This window comes from Vipera ursinii, assembly GCF_947247035.1.
Source record: "Vipera ursinii genome assembly, chromosome: 2".
Classification (NCBI taxonomy): domain Eukaryota; kingdom Metazoa; phylum Chordata; class Lepidosauria; order Squamata; family Viperidae; genus Vipera; species Vipera ursinii.
The window spans coordinates 123,497,541-123,520,676 of record NC_139513.1 but is presented as its reverse complement, the minus strand read 5'-3'; the positions used below and the strand labels follow the sequence as shown (position 1 = coordinate 123,520,676).

The following is a 23,136-nucleotide window of genomic DNA, read 5'->3' as shown; positions in this document are numbered from 1 at the left end:
TTCCATTCACTCTACAAAAAAGCAAGAGAAAAGCAGCTTTAGGACAATCACTACTAGCCGAGAAGAGTTTTCTAGAAGTGAATTTTGACTATGCAGTTGATATAATATGTTCTTGTTGTGAAGAAGCCCAGTGTGAATTGATGATGTTATAAAATAATATTACAGAATTGTAGAATTTGCAGATTTTGCAGAAGGTATGACTCCCTTGAGCGGTGCTGGACTGCTTTTCTCAGGAACAATATGGAACTGGTTTGCCACTGCCTTCTAGAATGCATTTTCAGTTCCTCAATCTACCACACCATCCTGGGATTCACTAGTGGGTCTCCCATCCAAGTTCTAACCAGGAATTAGCCTACTTAGTTAGGTGCTGTTGCAAGATCCTTCCTTATAACCTGGTAGTTACGTCAGGATGCTTTTTGTTGACTACAGCTCGGCTTTCAACACCATTTTGCCGAGCATTCTCATCGAGAAGCTGACTGACTTGAAATTCTTCCCCGCTATCTGCGATTGGATTCAAGACTTTCTTGGGGATCGGGTACAAACAGTGAGGCTCGGGTCTGCTTTGTCCACCCCCCTGAAGCTTTGCACCGGCACACCACAGGGCTGTGTGCTTAGCCCCTACCTGTACTCTTTATACACTTATGATTGTGTATCATCTGACCCATCCACTGCGATAATCAAGTTCGCAGATGATACAACTGTGGTGGGTCTTATTACAGGTGGGGATGAGACAGCATATAGGGCGGAGGTACAAAAACTATCCATATGGTGTAGTAACAACAACTTGCACCTAAACATCGGCAAGACGAAAGAGATGGTGTTAGACTTCCGGAGGAACCTGCCCCACTTTACATCGGGGAGGACTGTGTAGAGAGAGTTTCCTCCTTTAAATTTCTGGGAGTCTACCTCTGTGAAGATCTGACCTGGAAAGTTAACACAACCCAGGTGGCTAGAAAGGCCCAACAGAGGCTTCACTTTCTTAGGATCTTGCGGAAGAACAGGGTAGAACAACAGCTAATGACCCTCTTTTACCGGTCTACCATAGAGAGCGTCCTCTCGTATGGTATTGTGGTTCGGTATGCTGGTCTGACAGCCGCGGATAGGAAAGTATTACAGAGGGTAGTGAGCACAGCACAAGACATTGTGGGCTGTTCCCTGACACCACTGGATGACATCGCCAGGGCTCGTTGCCTTGGAAGAGTGAGGAAGTTTCTCAGGGATGACTCACACCCTGGACGGTATCTCTTTACTCTCCTACCATCCGGTAGGAGATATAGGAATATAGCCAGCCGTACCAACAGGCTGAAAAATAGCTTTTATCCGTGGGCTGTTAGGCTTTTAAATGGGACATAATCTTATGCAGAATTGACTTGGGAGGCCGGTGTGTGGTGTAGTTGGTTCACATAGTGTGGTGGGATGGAGGGTTTGTTGTCACTGTGTGTTGGGGGGAGAGAGCACGGGGGGGGGGGAGGCTCAGCTAATCTCAATGTACACATGTTGTACTTTGACAATAAAGGTTTATTATTATTATAAAATGAAACACATTTGGAATTCAGTGTTCTGACCTAGTTGAAAGCACTGCAGATGCTTCCAGTATGCTACTATTATAGCCAAAACAGCTTGTCTTGAATTCAAATTTTTTACCATGTCTCTCATCTGTATTTATTGAAGATCTTTTTAAAATGACAACCACGTGTACCACGAATACACTTCAAACATTTCACACATACCTTTTCATTTCTTTAAAGACAAGAACACTTATTTGTTCATGATGCCTTTATTTCATAGTGTCAATCAAGGAAGTAACTATGGTAACTGCTCCCATGAAATGCAAGGGTGGAATGAAATGACTTATTGAAAGAAGGCACGATTCCTCTGAAGGACTACTTTACTCATAAATCCATTCTTGAGCACAAGATTTGTAGTCCACAAGTTCTTCAGGCTGGAACCACAGATTGATTTCATTTTGTGCACTCTCCACAGAGTCACTGCCATGAATGATGTTCCTTTAGAGAAGACAAAGATGTTAGGATATTTGGAGAAGTAATTAAAGAAATAAAGACTGCTTGTAGCTAAAAATTTTCTATAAGCTCATTTCTAAACTCCTATCATACATTTCTAAGATGAAAGTACCATCCATAATCAAATTATTACTAACCACTCAAGTCTGATGGTTGTATAAGCTGTTACATTAACAGCATAGCATTCTAGCTGTAGTTTATAGTCATGCATGCTTTTGTCAAACTTCAGCTTGTGCATCAATGATATCAATGCTTGACAAAGATTAAATTGACCCTCCTGACAAAATACTAGTGTCTAGCCTGATTTCCTTTAAAAATATTCTCAATTTAGTTACCGAGTTGTTTGGGGGCACACTTCAAAGTGTTAGCAATCACTTTTAAATCAGTCAAGGTCTAATTTAAAGGTTTGGGTCAAATTCTTAAGAACTATCTCCTCCCAAAGCACCTTGTTTTAATGTAGACAGTGTTTCTTAAACTTTGGCCATCAGATATCAATAAATAAAAATGTGGAAAGTGATGTGGAGACCATGCAATGGATAAAATACCTTCATTCCCTACATTTTGTTTTTAAGAGGATGGGAGATCCCATTTAAGTGAATAAGATGATTATACAGTTGTTGCATTTATACACTCTTTCCTGTTCCCTGTTTGAGGGCCTTTTGAAAGTAAATTTTATACCAAACCCAAAATTAAGCATTGTCACTTCAGTTACTTTGTGTGGGTCATACAACAACTCTTTTAACACCAACTTGCTGGTCAAAAGGGAGCTTCAATAGAAATCACTCAGTTCTTGGGGGTGAGTGGATCTCCAGCACAATATAGCACCACCCTTAGATATTCTTTATCATATTTTATACTTGGGGCTTTTGGAGTATAAGATCACAATTCCTATTAGCACAAAGCACATGGACTTGCACTTGAGGCCTGCTAACTATGTTAGATTTCTGAATACTTATAGCTAAACATTGTGTATTTTATAAATGTGTTAGCAGCATTAAGTGCTATATAAGTATTAGCATAACAGGATCAATATTTTATATACATTAATAGTATATGACATTACTTTTGAAGCAAGTTTTGTTTTCTAGCATGGCTTTCTATAATCTACAAGGAGTAAATTGCAGCACCAACCTGCCCACTTGAATGCAGAAATCTCCACGAATGGTGCCTGGCTTGGAATCTGCTGGATTGGTTTCTCCGAGCATTACTCTGCCTGTCTTCACAACATTAAGTCCTTCCCAAACCTATAAAAACAAATAGGTTTATTGAATAGATGCAAATACGATACTGTGAGAATGAATAGCTGTGGGCTTTATCGTATTATACATATATTTAAAAGTCATATACTAATATATTTTTGTTTTAGCTTTATAGACACCATCTGGAATTACTAGATTTAAGAAGCTTAGCAAAGAAGGATAGCATCTGGTTTCCACTGGCCAGCAGGAATCATGCAAACAGGAATTAAGATTCACACTTAACATTTAGTTTAGTTTAGTTTAGTTTTATTTGATTTCTATACCGCCCTTCTCCCTAGGGACTCAGGGCGGTTCACAGGGCATATATAAATAACAATACAAAAGTTAAAAGGAAATTAAACCAGTGCCCAGTTAAAAAACAACAATAATAAAGTACTAAAAATCAATTTAAAAACCCATATTCCCCCATCAGGCCAGACCAGCTAATTCAAATAAGTGGGTCTTCAACCCGCGACGGAAGGATCGGAGGTCTGATGCCATCCGGAGCTCAACCGGCAGTTGGTTCCATAATGCCGGAGCGCCCACAGAGAAGGCCCTCCCCCTGGGGGCCACCAGTCGACATTCCCTGACCGGAGGCACCCTGAGGAGGCCCTCTCTGTGGGCACGTACTGGGCGGAGGGAAGTTGACGCCGGCAGCAGGTGGTCCCCGAGGTAACCTGGACCCATGCCATGTAAGGACTTAAAGATCATGACCAGGACCTTGAACCTCACCCGGAAGACAACTGGTAGCCAATGCAGCTCGCGGAGCAAAGGTGTAACATGGGAGTACCGGGAAACTCCCAAGACAACTCTCGCGGCCGCATTCTGTACCAGTTGGAGCCTCCGAGTGGTCTTCAAGGGAAGCCCCATGTAGAGGGGCTGATTCTGAAGTAGACCAAGCCCTATTCTAGGGTTTTTATTCAATAATAATAATAATGGATAACAATATATAGTAATCACCACTGAAAATCCCATTCATTGGGATTTAGTTTTGCCTTTTAAATTGCAGCTCAATTTGCTATTTTACAGAATGAATTTCATGTTTCTTTGCATTATTGTGTAAGTTTTTGCTTTTATATATTCCAAGTCTATCATCATTCAGTTTACACAATCTTGGACTTTAATATGATAGAATAAGGATGTTTAATTTACTCCTGGATATATTATCCAGTATCTGCTATCATATCTCCTACCCTAATCCCCCTACTTTGGATATTATGTGCAAAGTTTTCTAGTCCAGGGATGAAATCAGCTTGTCTCATGTGGATAAATCTAATCAAAATGTTATTACCGTCATAGACCACATGTTCAATATACAAACTCATACAGAGCACCATAAACCACTTCTTGTTGAGGGAATTAATTTTCCCCAAACCACCAGACCATTACTGAAATGGGCAGAATGCTACGGTCCAAAGGAGAAAATAGCAATCCTTTGCTAGAACAGTACTTTTTAAATACATGTAGTATTTATTATCACGCATTAATTTGCCTTTTCCTAGAGGGATACACACGTTCATGTTACATAAGAGCTGGTAAATTATTTTTCTCAGGAAAATCAGGGGTGGGTGGAAGTTAAGCAAATGTTCATAAATAGATACTTACCATGGCTACCACAGGCCCAGAATTCATATATTTAACTAAACCTAAATAGAAAGGTCTGTCTTTCAGGTCAATGTAATGTTTTTTAAGCAGTTCTTCAGATGCCTTTAGAGAAAGGAAATACAGCAATGGATTAATTCTCTATTATCAGTGGAAATCTATTTTAATTCTGTCTTCTCTGAATGGCCCTGTTTGCACCAGCATCAATGGGAGGATTTAGCAGATCAAGCGAAAAGCATAATCTAATTGGGAGGTTGGGGAAGGAAAATTAACTCCTGTCAATCAATTATCCAAACAAGGATGAGAAGATTAACCTCTTGTCCAGGTGCCAGAACAAAGTTCTAAGACAGCCTTCAAAAATGGGATAAACAGGCACTTCACCGGTTATTTTATACCCCCTGCTCAGCCAGGAAAGAATGGAATACAGGCAGAAACACAAATGAGCACTGACTCTGCTCATTATAGCACCAACCCCCTTTTTTAAATGTGAAATGAAAAAATGTAGCAAATTGCTGCCCCAAAGCATTCTTTTTGGTAGCTTGAAGAAGCTTGAAAATGTCAATTCCCACTTTTCACGGGGATACTTCTGATCATATGATGCTGGTATGTGGGGGAAAGTGATAATGTTGCCTACATTCTGTGAACACAACTAAGAATATCACACCAAATAATAAAGTAAAGATAGCTAACTCCCATTAGTAGTACTAGTTTGGATAACCTATCTTAACAGATCATCCAGTAGTGTTATTACTGTAAAAGTTACAGTACATGCCATCTTATCAAGTAGTTTTCTAGCCAAAGTCAGACAAGCTCATTTGTATAGCTTTACGGTTTTAAGAAAACCCTCTACAACTTAGGAAACAGAGGATAATGAAATGTAGGCTAAAATAGCTCTCAATTGCTTAATCTAACCTAAACCAGAGTTCCCCAACCTTTCAGGATTGGTGGCTTGGAGTGGGGGAGGGGGGAAGGAAGGGATTGTTTTGTGGGAGGGTAAACTCCCTGTTGCTTGCACAAGTGGGGCCATGAGCACCTGTGATGCTCTCACGAGTGGGGCTGTGCATGCTCACTGGCCAACCACTCATGCAGCCCAGTGGTTGGCCAGTGAGGTGTGCCCCACAGGTTGGGGACCCCTGTCTTTAACTGATGCAGTTCAATATAAGAATATTTTACTCATATAGAGAGCTATATATCTATCAATTAACCAACACATTGGCCAAATATGAAACTTACATGGATCATTTTCATAGCTACTAGATGAAAACCCTTCTGTTCAAACCGTTTGATGATTTCACCCACTAATCCCCGCTGGACTCCATCAGGCTTGATAGCAATGAATGTACGTTCTGTATTAGAAGCCATAATTCTGCAAGAGAAAAACAAAGAAACCAGTGAAAATCAGCCACAAAACAGTTCAGCTTTACCATTCCTAAACAGAGAAAATTGATTGGTGACTAGCAAGTTATAGCAACAAAGATTTTAAAGCACATAAGAGCCTAAGCATGAAAAGGCAGATTATGTTAGGTTTGTACATGGTTTGCTTGGCTAAAGGAGGGAGGGATGAATAGGTGAAAAACAGGAAATTAGAGCCCTTTTGAAAGGCTTGGTGTCATCACAAGACCAGTGAAGTTAAATACTTCATATAAAAGCAACTATCATTTCTGGCTGAGCAGTCAATTTGATAAGTAAACCCCTTCCAATTCTGATGTTTCTAGATCGGAGTTTTTTCCTCATTGCTGGCAATGGGGTGGGCACGGTTTCGTTGTGACGTGCCCGGCCCATGGGCTGGCAGTTTGACATCCCTGTTCTAGAATGTATCTTTTTGGCCATCAAGAATGCGCTGTTCAAGTTTTCTTCCTGTCTTAGATTCTTTTTAAAACATTAAGAAAAGCCTGTATTTTCCCCCAAAAATGCTACATTAAAATCCTTTCTAAAAATGGACTAGCCAGCTTCTAATCCGTTCCTCTGACCTGGTCTGCTAAAGTAACAAACTATTTCATGGTCAGTGTGTAGACAAAAATGTTCATGCTTTCAAGGTATCACTAAACTACAACATCCAGAAACCCTTGTAGTATTACCAATATAAGGGTTGCTGGGAGTTGTAGTTTATCACCAGCTAGATTATTACAGAGTGCCAGTTTGTTGTGCTGTACTGGTTAATGCATCCCCGGCAACCAGGATATATCATGATTTCTAGACCTGCCTGAGGCACAAAGTCAGCTGGGTGACCTTGGGCCAGTCACTCATTCAGCTCTAGGGAAGAGATAAAGACGCTTCTGAAAAATCTTGCCAAGAAACTTTAGGGACTAGTCCAAGCAGTCGCTAGGAGTCAAAAACTGACTCAAAGGCAAAGGAAAAAAACAACAACAGTATAGGCTCCCTATACTTTTTAAATTGAGAACTCAACAGAGACCCAAAGAGCATTCATTTCAAAATGGTTCTTATTATCAGCAGCTCTACCAGTTTTGGATATAACCGGTGAAACTTTCCCAGAACTGGATTTTTCTTCCCTACTACAACACTGCCGTTGATTGTGCTTCTACCACAAAACGTTTCTATACAGCAGGGGTCTTCAAACTTGGCCCTTTTATGACTTGTGGACTTCAACTCCCAGAATTCCTCAGCCAGCTTGGCTGGCTGAGGAATTCTGGGAGTTGAAGTCCACAAGTCATAAAAGGGCCAAGTTTGAAGACCCCTGCTATAAAGGATCTGTAAAGAGCAGAGAGACCTAAAAGGGACTCGCGGAGACTGTTCATCTCGCAGAGTCGCGATCTGGGAGCAGACGGGAGAGACGCCATCCTGCACCCTCCGGCAATTGCTTCCCGAGTTGCCTTCTCTCGGGTGTTGAGTGGCCCTCCTTCCCTTTGGATCATCCTAAAAACGTCTTGCGGGCAGCTTCCCTTCCAAAGGCTAGCAGAGGCCGTCCATCCACGTGTCACGCTTTGTTCTCGCTTCCTCCGGCTCTCGGGCGGTGACACGTGTTCGAGCTTCCACTTAGCACAGGGATAGGCAACCTCGGCTCCTTTAGGACTCGTGGAGTTCAATTCCTGCCGGCTCAGGAATTCTGGGAGTTGAAGTCCACGAGTCCTAAGAGAGCCAAGCTTGCCTACCCCTTGCACTAGCACCTCAGCATCCGGGAAGGCCCCGCTCTCCTCTCCAACAAACGAAGGCGTAGCGATGGCCCCATTTTCGCGGCAGGCGAATTGCTCGAGCCTCGGTGGGGGCCACCCGAGAAGAGAGGGAGCACCACGGCCGCCTTCGCTCACGGAGACCGGAAAGGGGGAGCGACGCCTTCCGCCGGCTCGAAGAGGCAGGCGTCCCCCTGGTTGGGTCCGTGCAAGGTCTTCGCAAGGAAGCCATTTGAGCAATTGCTCGTTCTGCTTTCGTGGCAAGCTGCAAAGCTGCCTGTTAAACAGCCCCCCCCCACTCCCCCCCCCCCGATCAACCCTGGTTTGCTAGATTGGCGGGTCTTAAGTTTTCTTTCATTCCAAATCTGTTTTTCCTTCGCTTCAAGGCTTCGGTTTTATTGCTTCTCCACTCCCGAAAAGGAGGAAAGCGAAACGCAAACCACTTACCCCGATTGCAGGAAAATCTGAGCCAGGCAGGCAAGGCGGCGTGGTTACAGCAGCTGCCTCCTTGAAATCCTTCTGGGGAAGAGGAGGAGCGAAGCGAGGCGAGGCCGGGTCAAAGCAGGATCTCACCGACCCACCCCCTGGCCGCAGCAAAGAAGGCGGGCTTCGCTGTCTTGTTCCTCCCTCCCCCTCCTACATAGACACCCGACCGTGTAGATCAGGGGTCTTCAAACTTGGCCCTTTTATGACTTGTGGACTTCAACTCCCAGAATTCCTCAGCCAGCAAAGCTGGCTGAGGAATTCTGGGAGTTGAAGTCCACAAGTCATAAAAGGGCCAAGTTTGAAGACCCCCTGGTGTAGATTATCCTTCCTGATTCGCGAATGGGTTTCCCCCCTGGAGAAGTCTGGCACTGAAAGTGGGTGGAACGGGTTTTTTTTCCCATAAGGAGAGCTCTTCTTGCCCCCCGCGTTTTCTCCTCGAACGAAAGGGACGGAGTGTGGCGCTTTTCCTTAACCTGGCTTCTTCCAGATGTGGGGTTTTGCCACCCACCCACCCCCGAGGTCCCCTCACCCCGACCCAAATATGTCCGGTACCTGCTGCTTTTTCCTGCTAGTGTCAGAATCCAGAATAAAAGAATTGGAAGGGACCTTGGAGGTCTTCCAGTCCAACCCCATGCTCAGGCAGGAAACCCTATACCATTTCTGACAAATGGTTGCCCAGTCTCTTCTTAAAACAGGACAAAACTCACTTAAAATTTTGGGTGGAAGTCGAGGAAAAACCTGTGTTTCCCCAAATGTAAGGCTCCTGGGACACCATATATTTTTTTTCAACCCCCCCACCCCACCCCACTAAATTTGAAGCAAAATGTACAATTTCTTCTCATGGGTGCGGAGAAGTAGTCTTTGTCTATTGATTGTAGAGAACAGGCGGTAAGGATGGAAATCTGGCAGAACCAGAGTAGGTGATTTGTGGGCAGAAGGCACTAAGTTCAGAAGATCAAAGCAGTTTCCTTACAGTACATGAATTACAGTTACGCGATTCTTCTTGCGCATGTTGCCTCTCTTCCATTTTGGGTAGTATGTGAAGCTTTTGCATATTATGTAACCCCAAACCTCAGTGTGCACTGTTGGGCTGGCAGATATAGTATCTACTTAAGACTATTTGCCCCATTCACCTCACTCAGCCTTTTCAAAACCCCGTGGCACATTAGCGGATGAAGAAATTGGCCTTAGAGATTAATAGGTCTCACATTATCCTCTAGAGTGGGCAAGTGCTTCATATTTCTGTTTGTGCTTTTTTTTCCAGGGTTTTGTGCTTAATGGCCTAACCTAATCCATTAGAAGCAAAACAGTGAAGTAGCTAAAAGAATCATGACATCTCAATGTCTTTGGAAACCACAAAAAAATTACCAGTAGGATTCATTTAGACATAGTAGACAGCAAAGGTTTTTGCTTAACTTTAATCACAGTAACCAGTGGCTATATTTGGATAATGCCACCATGGATAATTTTTCCCTTGTTCATTAACTCGGTTTGTCTGGGTTCAGTAAACCCAATTAATCAGAAAGCAGGGTTTATACAGCCCATTGACCCACAACCTAGCCCAGTGGTAGTGAACCTTTTAGAGACCGAGTGCCCAAACTGCAACCCAAAACCCACTTATTTATCGCTGGGTGCCAGGTGGGCATGGCCCACTGGGTGGGTGTGGCTGTGGTGGTCATGGAAGATTGGGTGGGTGTGGCCAAGGTGGGTGTGATCACCTCAATGTTGCTCGTGGGGAGGGACACCTGTGGGGGGTGGGCAGGGTTGGGGGAGCTCCAGGAGGTCTCTGGCAGGTGGGGCGGTAGGCAGGAGACTCATCCTGTGGGGTGAGGCGGGCAGGGTGGGGGTGCCATTGCCATGTGTCAAGGCAAGGGCTGGAGCGGCTGCTGCCTGACACCACTGGCCCCCGCACACAAGCCAGCGAGTGCATGGGGGCCAATGGTGTCCGTCAGTAGACACAGCCTGCTGGCCCCTCGACAGGCTTACTCTGGGACTCTGCAGCCTGTTGCCAGTAGTTCAAAGAAGCCGCCTCCAAGATGAATGGTCGGCCAACAGCTGAGGAGGTGATGCAGTGGGTCATGCCTGGGAAAAGGAGAGCATGTGAGGCCAGGAGGGACGGGATGGGGGGGAGGGAAACCAGCCATGCTGGGATACATTCAGCCACGTGGGACCTCGGCAAATTAGCAGACGGCTGGTTGAAGAGGGACAGTTGCCACCTCCGGGGCATGGCATGGGTGCCCACAGAGAGGGCTCTGAGTGCTGCCTCTGGCACCTGTGCCATAGGTTCGCCACCACTGACCTAGCCAATCACACTTTAGCAAGTGTATTGTCCTAACTTAGCCCATACAGGCTTAGCCTGGTATAAAACACTTTATTTTGTTCAAAGCTGAGAATGCAATTCATAACCTGAGCTGATTTAAAGCAACTGCCTACATTCATTTTGTGACACTAACTGCAGTCACCTCTTGATTTTAAAGGGTCAAACAATGTCTCTCAGGAAACCTCAACAGCCCTGGACTATCTCTAGAAGCATTTTTCCACACATGTGATCAGACCTGGGGTCTTTTATGTGTTCTTGGATCATACAGGCCATCTGATGGTGCTACTGTTGTACCATCCTCCCAGCTGCACAGTAGTATTCTTTCCCAAGCTGATTGATCTCACTTCAGTGTTAGTGGTTGGTGTGCCCAAGATCAGTGTGTTCGGAAATGTCAATCTTCCTTTATGAATGCCTGAGATGTCATGGTTACCATGACAATTATAGGCGTAATCCAAGTCACTCCAGGCCTAACAGACAGGGGAGGTCACACATTCAAACTTGAGCAACTCAGATGTGATCTGATAGTGGAGACATATAACTAATCATAGTGACCAGGGCATTAAAAGATGCCACTACCATTCTAGAGAAGAATGGTCTGTCTGAGGAATCATGGAGAAAGCTTGGGGAGTATCTGGGAGGCAACTCTGTTGGGGACCTGACTGATGCTGGAATATGGAAGTGCCCCTAGTGGCTGCTGTGCATTGATTTTGGAATGGTAGTGGTCTCTGTTTATTAAGGAGCTCCAGGACATAAAATGCCAAAAGAGATACCTGGAGTGAGATTTGGTAAAAGACAAGGAGTGAACCTGATTAGACATAATGGTAGCAGTGAAAGTGGTGCAATGACATTACTTCTCTGTTGTTATTGCATTTGCAGAATGTTGTCCAATAGCTCTTTTAAAAGTGATCATATCCCTATTGGGGAAGGCTGGGCAGCTAAGAAAGATTAACTAGATTTACAGATAAAATTATTTATATTTATTTGGAGTTGGAAGCTAGCAGGGCAGAGACTGAAAAGTGGAGAAGTTGAGAATCTCATGACGCTGGGGAACCTGTGTATCCCAATGCATAGAATACTTTGTGAGATGAGGTCTGCCACCTGGTTGCTGGTTCCCTGTCCCATCTAACTGGTTTAAGGGTCAGGGAAGGAACAGGGCCTGTACTGCAATGAACAGTTTTTTTGTAGGAAGGGGAGATGTTGCAGCATCTTGAATGTGGTCCTGGACCTAGCCATATCAAAGCATTATTACCTGGTTTCTAATTTCCCCTTTTAGAGTAAGTTTTTGAGGTGGGAAATAAGGGAAATGACCTTAATGTTTCTGCTAGAATTTTAGCAACCCTTCAGTACCATAGCCTTGGTGTCCTCGGTTGCCTGTGAAGAAAGAGAGAAGAAAGCATAGTTATTTGCTGATGCCAGTGTTTCTGAATATCTGGTCCCAGTTGATATGCACAGAGAGGAGCATTTGGGCCCTTGGGCACTCTAGCATAGCACTCCAAGTCTTGACTCGCTCCTCTATTTTAATATGTATCTATATGAAGCTCCTGGGGGAAGAGCCTCCAACAGAATGGAGTACAGTGCCATCAATATGTAGATAATTTCAATTGTTTCCTCTTTTCCCAAAGGGGAGATGCAGTAGAAATCTTGAACCATTATCTTCAACCCAAAGTTCTGAATGGAAAGAAACAGGTTGGTACTCAACCCCAGCTGTTAATTCAGAAAGTGACTTATTTGTAACTTTTGCTTCAGATGGAGTTATACTCTCCCCAAAATTCATAGGTTTCAATGTGAAGCTTGCAATCTGGTTTCACACACATCCTGATGGAAGACGTAGAAGCTATGACCAGGAGGAGTTTTGCCCAACTTCACGTTTTACAAGTTGTGTGGCCTTTCTTGGGATGGTCAAAGAGAACAGCTATTACTGTCCTTATTTTTCTCCAAGCAACCTCACATGCTTCAGCTAGCTCTGTTATATAGATAATTCTTCGAAATCAGCATATAAATAAATAAAATAAACCTTTATTGTTAAAGTACAACATGTGTACATTGAGATTAGCTGAGTCTCCCCCCCCCGTGCTCTCTCCCCCCAACACACAGTGACAACAAACCCTCCATCCTACCACACCACGTGAACCAACTACACCACACACTGGCCTCCCAAGTCAATTCTGCATAAATTCACAGAGATTATGTCCCATTTAAAAGCCTAACAGCCCACGGATAAATGCTATTTTTCAGCCTGTTGGTACAGCTGGCTGAATATATTATATATGCAATATATTATTGCATATATCCCACAACTAGGAGAAAAATGTAGCACAATGACACACACTTTGAAAGTATGCATCTTGTGTAATAGATAAATGAATGGGTCTGTTTAGGTAAACCCTCATTTTTCAAAACAGAGTATTATATAACACAGGAACAGATGTAGAGCTTAATGGGTATAATGTTAATCTTTTCTTGTAAAAGCACATTTCATAAGGAGCTATGCTAAATGTGCCTAAAACTGGCCCATGTGGGAGGGAGAGCCAGTGGAAGAGATTGGTGTAGGAGTTTAATTATCAGTATTAAAGCTTTATTTTCCATCATGATTATTGAAACTCAGATATGTAGTATGTTTGAAACAAAAACAAAGGTGAGTTTTATGAATCTTTTTTACACACCGTAAATTCCACGATTCTTCATTTTACATTGTAGTGCTAATGTATACTATAATATCTGTGACACTTTTTAGTTCTTTGTATCTCACCTTCAATATTTTTCAAACTATAATAATAATAATAATAATAATAATAATAATAATAATAATAATAATAATAATAATAATAATAATTTTATTTGTATACCGCCCTTCTCCCGAAGGACTCAGGGCGGTGAACAGGGCAATAAATACTAATACAAGAATACAAAAATTAAGAAAAAATTAAACAAAGTGCCCAATACCTTAAAACAATAAGTTAAAATACATTAAAAGCAGTAATAAAACCCAAAACCCATCAGGCCAGGCCGGCTTGTTCAAACAAGTAAGTCTTAAGATCCCATCGGAAGGAGCGAAGGTCGGGCGCCGTCCGGAGCTCAACCGGTAAACGGTTCCACAAATCCGGCGCACACACAGAGAAGGACCTCCCCCTGGGGGCCGCCAGAAGGCATTCTCTGACCGGTGGCACCCCGAGGAGGCCCTCTCTGTGGGAGCGCACTGGGCGTAGGAAAGTTGATGCCGGCCGCAGGTGCTCCCTAAGGTACTCCGGACCCATGCCATGTAGGGCTTTAAAGGTCATTACCAGCACCTTGAATCTCACCCGGAAGACAACTGGAAGCCAATGCAGCTCACGCAGCAAAGGTGAAACAGTGAAACAGAATAGCTCCTATGCTCATCCTTCATACAATTCATGTATTTAGTGGCAAATCATTTGTATAATATAATATTGTACAATATGCAACTACAAATATATTAATAACACTCATACACTTATAAATGATCACAACTGTTGTAGTCTATTTTTCAGTGAATCATAGGTTGACTTCAGTCTTTGTACTTTTTTCAGAATCACTGCCATAAATATATTTCTAAATAAAACAGTGTTAGGTTTCTGCTCAGTGTGATCTATGAAGACTATGTGTAGGCTAGAACATTCCATTCTCTGGCTTATCCTTAGGCTAGAAGGTGTCGGCATTGTAATTTTGAAGATAAAGTCTGAAGCAGGTTAGTTTGGATGTGCAAACTACCAAGCTTTACTTATCTATTGTAGGCAGCATTTTTTTTAGGTCGAACTATTTGGCAGAGGGGTTTATATGTAATCAATTAGTTGTATGGGAGACAAATAATGAGTCCTATCATGAAACTGGTGCAACCTTTCCTTTCTTGAAAGTTTCAGCATCAGAACTTAGGAAATCAGAGAGAAGGAATCTATCTTAAATGATCCATACTGAAAAGGGAAAGACGGAATTCCCTTCATCTTATCTGTAGTAGTTTTGTACCATAATTTTAATTAGTAATTCCAATAAGAGATCATTAGTAATTACTAAAAGATAATTTCTTCCAGCTTGGTAGTTTTCTAACATGTAGGACTTCACCTCCCATCTGTAAAATGAAAAGCTAGGCTTTTTAATTGGGGAATATAAAAATTGACACCCTTCTAGAAAATATGGTGGTACGGAAGGTTGCTATGGCATATATCCAAAGGTGAAAATTGAATCAAGGTGTTAATTTTGCCCTTAAGAGAATTCCGAAGTTGCAGAGAAGAACCTTATGTTTTTATTAGCAAAAAGTGGTCTGATGTTCAAGTCATCATTATGTTCCTTGAGAAGATATTCAGTAGGAGCAAAAATATTTAGCATAAGTACTATAGGGCATATAATGGCTTATAAAATTATCCCAAGAAGTAATATTAATTATTAAGCTGCCTATCTGCTTATTAGAAGATTGGTTTAGTTGGCTTAGTTCAATCTAGATATACCGGTAATTCAATTTATTCAGCAAGGAATTTCCTCTGTAATTCAATAATTCTTAATACAGCATTGCAGGTTCAAGAATACAGTATACATTCCTTAAAATATACTATTATTGCACATATTTTATATTAAGCGCAATCATATAATACAGTAACCTTAGAGTACTCAGTATTGTCCTGGGTTATGAGAGATTTCATAATTCTGGGCTATTTTGTGTAAGAAATGGCACTTTGTTCTAAGGTCAATTTTGAAGAGGACACAAAATTATATAAAGTGGAAGATTGAGACAGAAGACAGAAAAACTCTATAAATTCTTTTTCTTTTAATATGGAACGATTTAAAGTCCATCTTGGCCCTTTTTGTATTCCTTTCCAGGTCATTTTCAAATGATTATGATCTGCCCATATGCCTGTTTCTATTTCAATGTCCTGAACGTTCATTCTCATGTCAGCAGTCATCCAAATCATATCAATCCTTGACTAGGATTTTTGGCTATTTGAATAAAAAGTCTATTGCAATTTTTGTGGATTAACTTCCCTCCAAACATCTTGAATTCCAATTTCCTCCGCCATATCAAAAAATGTCTTAGGTAATCTTCCTCTTCCACTTTTCCCTGTTTTGTTACTTTTATAGTCAATTTTTCCATCTATTATTGCATTAAAATCTCCTAGTAGGCAAATATTTTGATACTGGAATGGAATTCTTCTTCAAAGAAAATAAATAAGATACAACAGCACAAAATGTATGGGATACAGCTAAAGCGTACTTTTCTCGATTCCTGCGTTCTTGGATCCTGCTTCTTAGGCTCAGGGAATGCGTCCGCTGAGCATGCGGCTGCTAGTGTGGCTTACTAGCCAGCCTAGAGAGGGGGGGGAATGCCTCTTCCCTCCAGCGTATATTGCTGACCCCTCGTTGACTTCAGCCCCTCAAATGGCGAAGCAGGATCCCACCTTCATTGCCACTGTTAAGTCGTGGGCTCTGGTGAGCAGAGTACAGAGAAACTCATTCTTTTATTCTTGCTGGAACTGTAATTGAGCTTGGGCCGCACCCAGCCACAATATATAGCCTAGCCCCTAGGTAGCAGCCAATAGGTTTGAACCCACACTTGCCACTTGGGGCTAACCAATTGCAGGACCGGAGATGGCCTGTCTGGGTTGCTGGAGAGCCGTTAGCTCTCCAGCAACGCACGTAGTGTAATACCACAAGCCCAATACATAACACTAACTATGAGGCTGAAAGACAAAGAAGAAACAGAATATTACCAAAGCTGGAATTTATTCTACTAATGGTTAGAGGAGAGAACCACGGAGTAGGACTTGATTATGTATTAGCGTTTTATGAACCCAGATCACACGCTGATTGAAAAATTAACATATGTATGTAGAGAAAAAACAATAATAAAAAGCTTACTATAAAAAAAGAAGAAGACAGAAGAACTGCTAAAGAATAAAATGTTATGGCTACTCTTAATTGTTTGATAATTTTCCCCACCTAGCCCTCTGTCCTTGTAGAGACTAAGGAAGGTGACTTAAATGGAGAAATGCAGAAACTGGTACCTAGGCAAAAGTGTGAAACATTACTTACGTTCAGAGCAAAAGGGTAACAATCATTTCAAAGAGATGCTTCCCTGATTCACTGAAGTATAAGAAAAGAATCAGACATGCAAGATTCTCTTATTACAGGCAACCTCAGGAACAGGAGTTTTAGCCTTACTATGGAATTGATTTCCTCGTCTGGTCTACCTAGTTAGGCTGCTACCAATTGCAGTTCACCCTGAATAAGTCAGTTCTGTGCTCAAACACTGTTAATGTTTGATCAGGTATAGATTAAACTCTGCAAGCCAAATTTGCTACTCTTCTGATTTCAATACATTCATAATATTTTTTGGCAAACGATACTCCTTACTATTCCTTTCTCCTAAGACATGTTCAACCTTTGAGATTTTCTGGTGATGTTCTGTCCCTCGAGATCCAACTTTGCTTAACTTTTTGATATCAACCAAGGTCAATCTGGGGATGAGAGTTCAGAACTGACCTTTATATAGCATTCTTGTGTGGAGATGCCTCTGGTTTCAGGAATATGGACTAGGTTCTATAACACATAGCTCTGTCTTCCAAGAAAGGGGAGTAACAGTATTACCTAGGAATTCCCCTCCCTCCCAATAATGTGAATCATTGCAACTTGACCTCATTTTCAACATGCCACAAACATCACGTCATGCAAGGTACCATGTATGATCTCACTTTTTAAAATCTGCACTCTGATGCATCAGATAAATGAAATGGCAGCCGTACACTGAGAGACATCTATAGTTGCATTCCATTTTGTGAAACATTTATAGGTTGCCCTTCATTTTATTTCAGACTCTAGATTGGTGAATGGCCAACTTCTATTGTAATACAAATAGAAATGAATAAATTTTCCTGGCAAGAAAAATATTGCAGTGTGGCTTTCAGATACACATTATGAGATGCATTCTACAATTAGGGGATTATTGATGGGAGAGCCCTTATCTTTGTTGTTATGTAACTTCAAAATGATAATTTGGAGAAAAACCATGGCAGAAGAGCTTAATTCATAGGCTTGGGGAATGATAATCTAAGGAACTACTTTGCCTGCCATTTATCTACATGGCTATTCAGACCAGCAGAAGAGACCTTCTCAAAGATACTGCCATTCCCAGTCCAAATTATACATGGAAAGAGCCTTCTCCTCTGTGGCTCCGGGGCTGCAGAATACATTACCTTGGCAAAACTGTTTCTGCGCCATTCTCCTAATATTTAGGATATTGATAAAAACACATAATAATAATAATAATAATAATAATAATAATAATAATAATAATAATAATAATAATAATAAAGTTGGAAGGGACCTTGGAGGTCATCTAGTCCAACCCCCTGCTCAGGCAGGAAACCTATACCATTTCAGGCAAATGGCTGTCCAGTCTCTTCTTAAAAGCCTCCAGTGTTGGAGCATTCACCACCTCTGGAGGCAGGTTGTTCCACTGGTTAATTGTTCTAACTGTCAGGAAGTTTCTCCTTAGTTCTAGGTTGCTTCTCTCCTTGACTAGTTTCCATCCATTGCTTCTTGTCCTGCTTTCAGATGCTTTGGAGAATAGCTTGACTCCCTCTTCTTTGTGGTAGTCCCTGAGATATTGGAACACTGCTATCATGTCACCCCTCACCCTTCTCTTCATTAAACTACACATACCCAATTCCAGCAACTGTTCCTTATATGTTTTATCCTAATCATCTTTGTTGCTCTTCTCTGTACCCTTTCTAGAGTCTCGACATCTTTTTTACATCGTGGTGACCAAAACTGGATGCAGTATTCCAGGTGTGGCCTTACCAAGGCATTGTAGAGTGGCATTAGTACTTCACTTGATCTTGATTCTATCCCTCTGTTAAGGCAGCCTAGCACTGTGTTGGCTTTTTTGGCAGCTGCAGCACACTGCTGGCTCATATTGAAGTGATTGTCTACTAAGACTCCAAGATCCCTCTCACAGTTACTACTATTGAGCAAGGTACCACCTACTATACCTATGCATTTGATTTTTCCTGCCTAAGTGTAGAACCTTACTTTTTTCACCATTGAATTTCATTTTGTTAGATAGTGCCCAGTGTTCAAGTCTGTCCAGATCCTTCTTTATCTTAAGCCTATCTTCTGGAGTATTGGCTATTCCTGCCAGCTTGCTGTCGTCTGCAAATTTGATGAGTTTCCCATCTATCCACTCATCCAAATCATTAATGAAGATATCTTCCTTTAAACTTTTAACTATTTAATAATTTATTTGGGATTTAATTCTATTGGCATTGCTTGTTTGCTTTTTGTATTCTCAATATTTGTACTTGTATTTGCCTTGTAAACCATGTTGAGTATTAAAAGTATATAAATGCAAGGCATAAAGCCAATAATAAAAAAGGCAGAACATTATAGAATAGACTTTTATCTGTCTAGGAATACCCTTTGTAATAATAAAAGGTTTAATTCAGAAAAGATTTGTATTTGTGAGCCACCCAAAGTTGGGTGGAGTCTAAGATAGTTTAGGATGGGTTGCCATACAAATCAAATAAATAAATAAGTCAGTTGATCTTTCAGGTGACATTTGCTGCAAGAGGTTCACAGCATTATTCTATCTGGTTAATATCTACAAATGGTTCAGTCCAACCAAGGTCTATGAAACTTACTCTAAGTAAATGACATGGAACATTGAAAATTATTGATTATAATTCAGTAACTGTATATCAAATATAGGGGAACTTATGATATGTATGCTGAATTCTATACCACTGTGTCACTTGTTCCATTCATGTACTTTGCCCATACTGTAATCATTCAAGAAAACTAGATAGATGCAGTTTCCCCTAGTTAGCTCTTTTTTTGTTTCCTTGGGCTATAAACCTGCAGTGATGAAAAGATTTGATTTAAAGAAAAAAAAACAGAGCATATTTTATACTCTTGCAGGACCAGTAGAGGGAGCTCATTCAAAGGCACACTCCTAAAATTGTGTCCTGAATGCCAATGTTATTTGTATGCAAACAGCAAAGTTAAGTCACAGTTAAGTCATATGGTAGTTACTGGGATTTCTGTTCAGTGAATTAAACGTAAGAATTAGAAAATAAAATAAATTAGAAAATAGATTTTAACAACTGTGTGAAATAAATACCCAATTTAAGTTTAGCAATATTTGTCACTTTCTCCCTTGTAACTATTTCAACAGGAAATTGCAGGCTGAAATACTTTGGAAACAGAAATAGGCAAATGTCAGATTGCAGTATTCATTACTGCTAGCTACTGTAAGTCTATGTGAAATGGGAAGCTAATGGTGTTGGAACTCATTCAGAATATGAGACCTAAGTTTTGATGTGCCCAGTCTTTCGTCTTCCCGTTACTGCTAACCTACTATTCTGAATAGGAAAAAGGACAGATTTTTTTAACTTTTCAGCTATGAGGATCTCAGTTGATCAGGATCTTTTCTTCAGAAATTACAGTATTGCATTAAATGTTCAAATAAATGCATACTTGCTCCATTTTTCTTAAAAATGTGTCTAGACACTGTAATTTTAATAATTAAAATTTTCTTATTAACCACCTTTTCTGTTAATTTTTGCCTTAACACCAAGTACCCTTCCCAAAAAAGGCCAAATAGACACAAAATCATTTTGTTCTCATCTACCTTATCTCCAATTTTTCTTTATCTTCTGTCCAAATTTAAATTGCAAACTCCTTAGTGACAAAAACTTACAATATGCTCTGCGATATTGTGTGCATATTTACAATGACATGTAAATAAAAATATGGGATAAACACATCATTTGAAATAATATATTAATGAGGAATACTAATCAAGAATTAAAGGTTACTAATATTTTTTCATTATCAATTTTAGCTCTACAGGTTTCCCTTTTCATTGTGAAATTAATGTAAGGTTAAAATGTTTTTGCTTTTTACTAACACCCTAATAAGCTTCATCTTCTTCGGCGTCCTATTTAATACGCTCTTCATTTTCCACTATAAATTGTCTCTGTAACTGTCAATTTTTCTACAAATCAAATAATTATTTTGGCCAGCAGTTATCATTAATTCTCCCACTCTCCTCACTCTCTCGCAGCCACTCTTCATATTACATACCGATGATAAACGACCCAACCCACGTTATTACACGTGGTACGAATAGAGCCTATATAAGATCTTTCAGTTCTCTGTGTCACGTGAAGTCGGAAAAATACGCTCGAGTAAATGATATTTAATCTGTGGGAAAAGATCCCACGGAAACAAGTTTTATTGACCAATCCTACGCATGTTTATTTGAAAATCAATCCGCTGGCACTGCAGCTTGGATGTTTTTGCGTATTACTAGGAACTAAGCCAAGATGTCTGTAACTATACATTATCGAGTAAAGCAAACGAGGTCGGGTTCACATAACAAAGACACGTCAAAGCTCGCAAAATCAGTATACCCCATACTTCACCCTATACGTTAAACCACAACCGTTGTGCTGTGTGAAAGACGCCGCTGCCAAGTAATCGCGCAGCAGACTTGCACGACCTACGTGTGAATATTGTTGAGCTCCAGGAGGAAAGGAGATACAGATCTTCGGAAACTTATGGATAAAGGTGGCTAAACGAGGTGCTTCAATCTGAATAATTCCCCAGCAATTTTTCTCCCTGAATCATCCACACAAACCGCGGCACCGCCTGATCAGCCCAGCGGCCCAGGGGTCGGCAACCTCGGCTCTTTTATGACTCGTGGACTTCAACTCCCAGAATTCCTGAGCCAGCATAGCTGGCTCAGGAATTCTGGGAGTTGAAGTCCACGAGTCATAAAAGAGCCGAGGTTGCCGACCCCTGGCCCATCCCCACCCCAGCCAGCCACCTACCCAACCCAAGTGCCCCGCCCCGCCCTAGTTTCTTTTCCGTGGCACGTCAGCAGCTGTAAGCTCCACCCCCCCACCGCCGAGGCCTGGAGAAGTCGGGCCTGGGCAAAGCCCCGCCCACTTTTGACGCCACTGCCCCGCGTCCCCTCCCTCCGCTTGGGCGCCGTGGGTGAGGTCAGCGCCGCGCGCCTTTCACCCAGGCTTCCTTCCCGTCCAGATTCCGTTGCGGTGGGAGGTCCTGCATCTCCTGCGGGTTCTTCGCCTCCGGTCTTTGCCGCCCGCCAGCCCGCCCGCCCGCCCTCCCGGTCCTTGTCCGCCGTCTGCTCCGAGACCATGGAACTGGCGGACGGCGTGGTCTACCAGGAGGATCCGGGCGGTCCCGGCCCGGCCATGATGTCGGAGCGGGTCTCGGGTCTGGCGGGCTCCATCTACCGCGAGTTCGAGCGGCTGATCGGGCGCTACGACGAGGAGGTGGTGGCCGAACTGATGCCGCTGGTGGTGGCGGTGCTGGAGAACCTGGACTCGGTCTGTGCGCACACCCAGGAAACCAGCGTAGAGCTGGAGCTGCTGCGGGACGACAACGAACAGCTCCTCACCCAGTACGAGCGGGAGAAGGCGCTGCGTAAACAGGCCGAGGAGGTGCGTAGGCGGGTGGTGGTGGTGGTGGTGGTGGGGAGAGACTTGGGGCGCGGTGGTGGGGTGATGTTGGCAGCCACGGAGGGTCTCGAGAGACTTTTCTGCTTACTTGGACAAGGGGAACGAGGGCTGGAAGGATGCGCTGGAGGAGTGGCAGGACTGTCGGTGGTCAAAAGTTTGATGGGGAGAGGATGAAGAACAGGGATCTTCAAACTTGGCCCTTTTATGACTTGTGGACTTCAACTCCCAGAATTCCTAAGCCAGGAATGCTGGCTGAGGAATTCTGGGAGTTGAAGTGTACAAGTCATAAAAGGGCCAAGTTTGAAGACCCTTGATGAAGAAGCTAAAGGGGTACAGCAGACTGAGCCTGGGGGGGGGTGTGTGCTTGGTTGCCTGGGACCGACTTCCATAACCAAGCTGGAAGTAGGCTATTGTCAGTGCACGGAGAGCTGAAAAAAGTGTAGAAAAAAAATCCACGAGCAATAGGTGTGGGATGTGACTCTTGTGGCGAAGGCCTAGTGGTAGAACTGCTGGTCCCACAGTTGGGTTAAAGGATACTGTTGATTTGAAGGAGATGCTTTGATTGCAGAGCTTGTGATCCTTCCCGAGGAATCTGATTGGCTGCTGTTACCCAGGATTCTTGCCAGCTGTATCTTGTGATGCAATGGGTAGACTAGGGTGAACTTTTGAAAGGCTCAGTTTATTGCTTTCAACATTTGCATTCCCTGGGGCAGTAATTTTAGTTGCGGCACAACGTTAGGCCTCAATACATCCATTCTTGTAGAGGGTTATGTTTGGAAAGTTGTGGAGAGTGAAACTTTGAAGCAACAGATAATGTCACTTCAAAGCAACATTTTGTTCATGAAAATCTAA

General features: G+C 42.3%; 2 protein-coding genes across 3 annotated transcripts in view; one reads left to right on the top strand and one right to left on the bottom strand.

The window, feature by feature from the left end:
• Window positions 1-1,547: 1,547 nt before the first annotated feature.
• Window positions 1,548-8,556, bottom strand: LOC310635729 (nucleoside diphosphate kinase). The gene is made up of 5 exons (XM_083354947.1): window positions 8,437-8,556; window positions 6,095-6,227; window positions 4,865-4,966; window positions 3,153-3,265; window positions 1,548-2,006 (listed from the first exon to the last, which is right to left on the bottom strand). Exons 2-5 carry the CDS (start codon window positions 6,221-6,223, stop codon window positions 1,889-1,891), a joined length of 462 nt encoding a protein of 153 aa, XP_083211073.1. The 5' UTR covers window positions 6,224-6,227; window positions 8,437-8,556; the 3' UTR covers window positions 1,548-1,888.
• Window positions 8,557-21,850: 13,294 nt separating this feature from the next.
• Window positions 21,851-23,136, top strand: part of SPAG9 (sperm associated antigen 9) — a 105,794-nt gene continuing 104,508 nt past the window's right edge. For both annotated transcript variants that reach the window (XM_083353922.1, XM_083353921.1), the window contains exon 1: window positions 21,851-22,266. In XM_083353922.1, coding sequence (XP_083210048.1) covers window positions 21,961-22,266 — 306 coding nt within the window. In that variant the 5' untranslated portion in view covers window positions 21,851-21,960. The remainder of the gene's footprint in view (window positions 22,267-23,136) is intronic.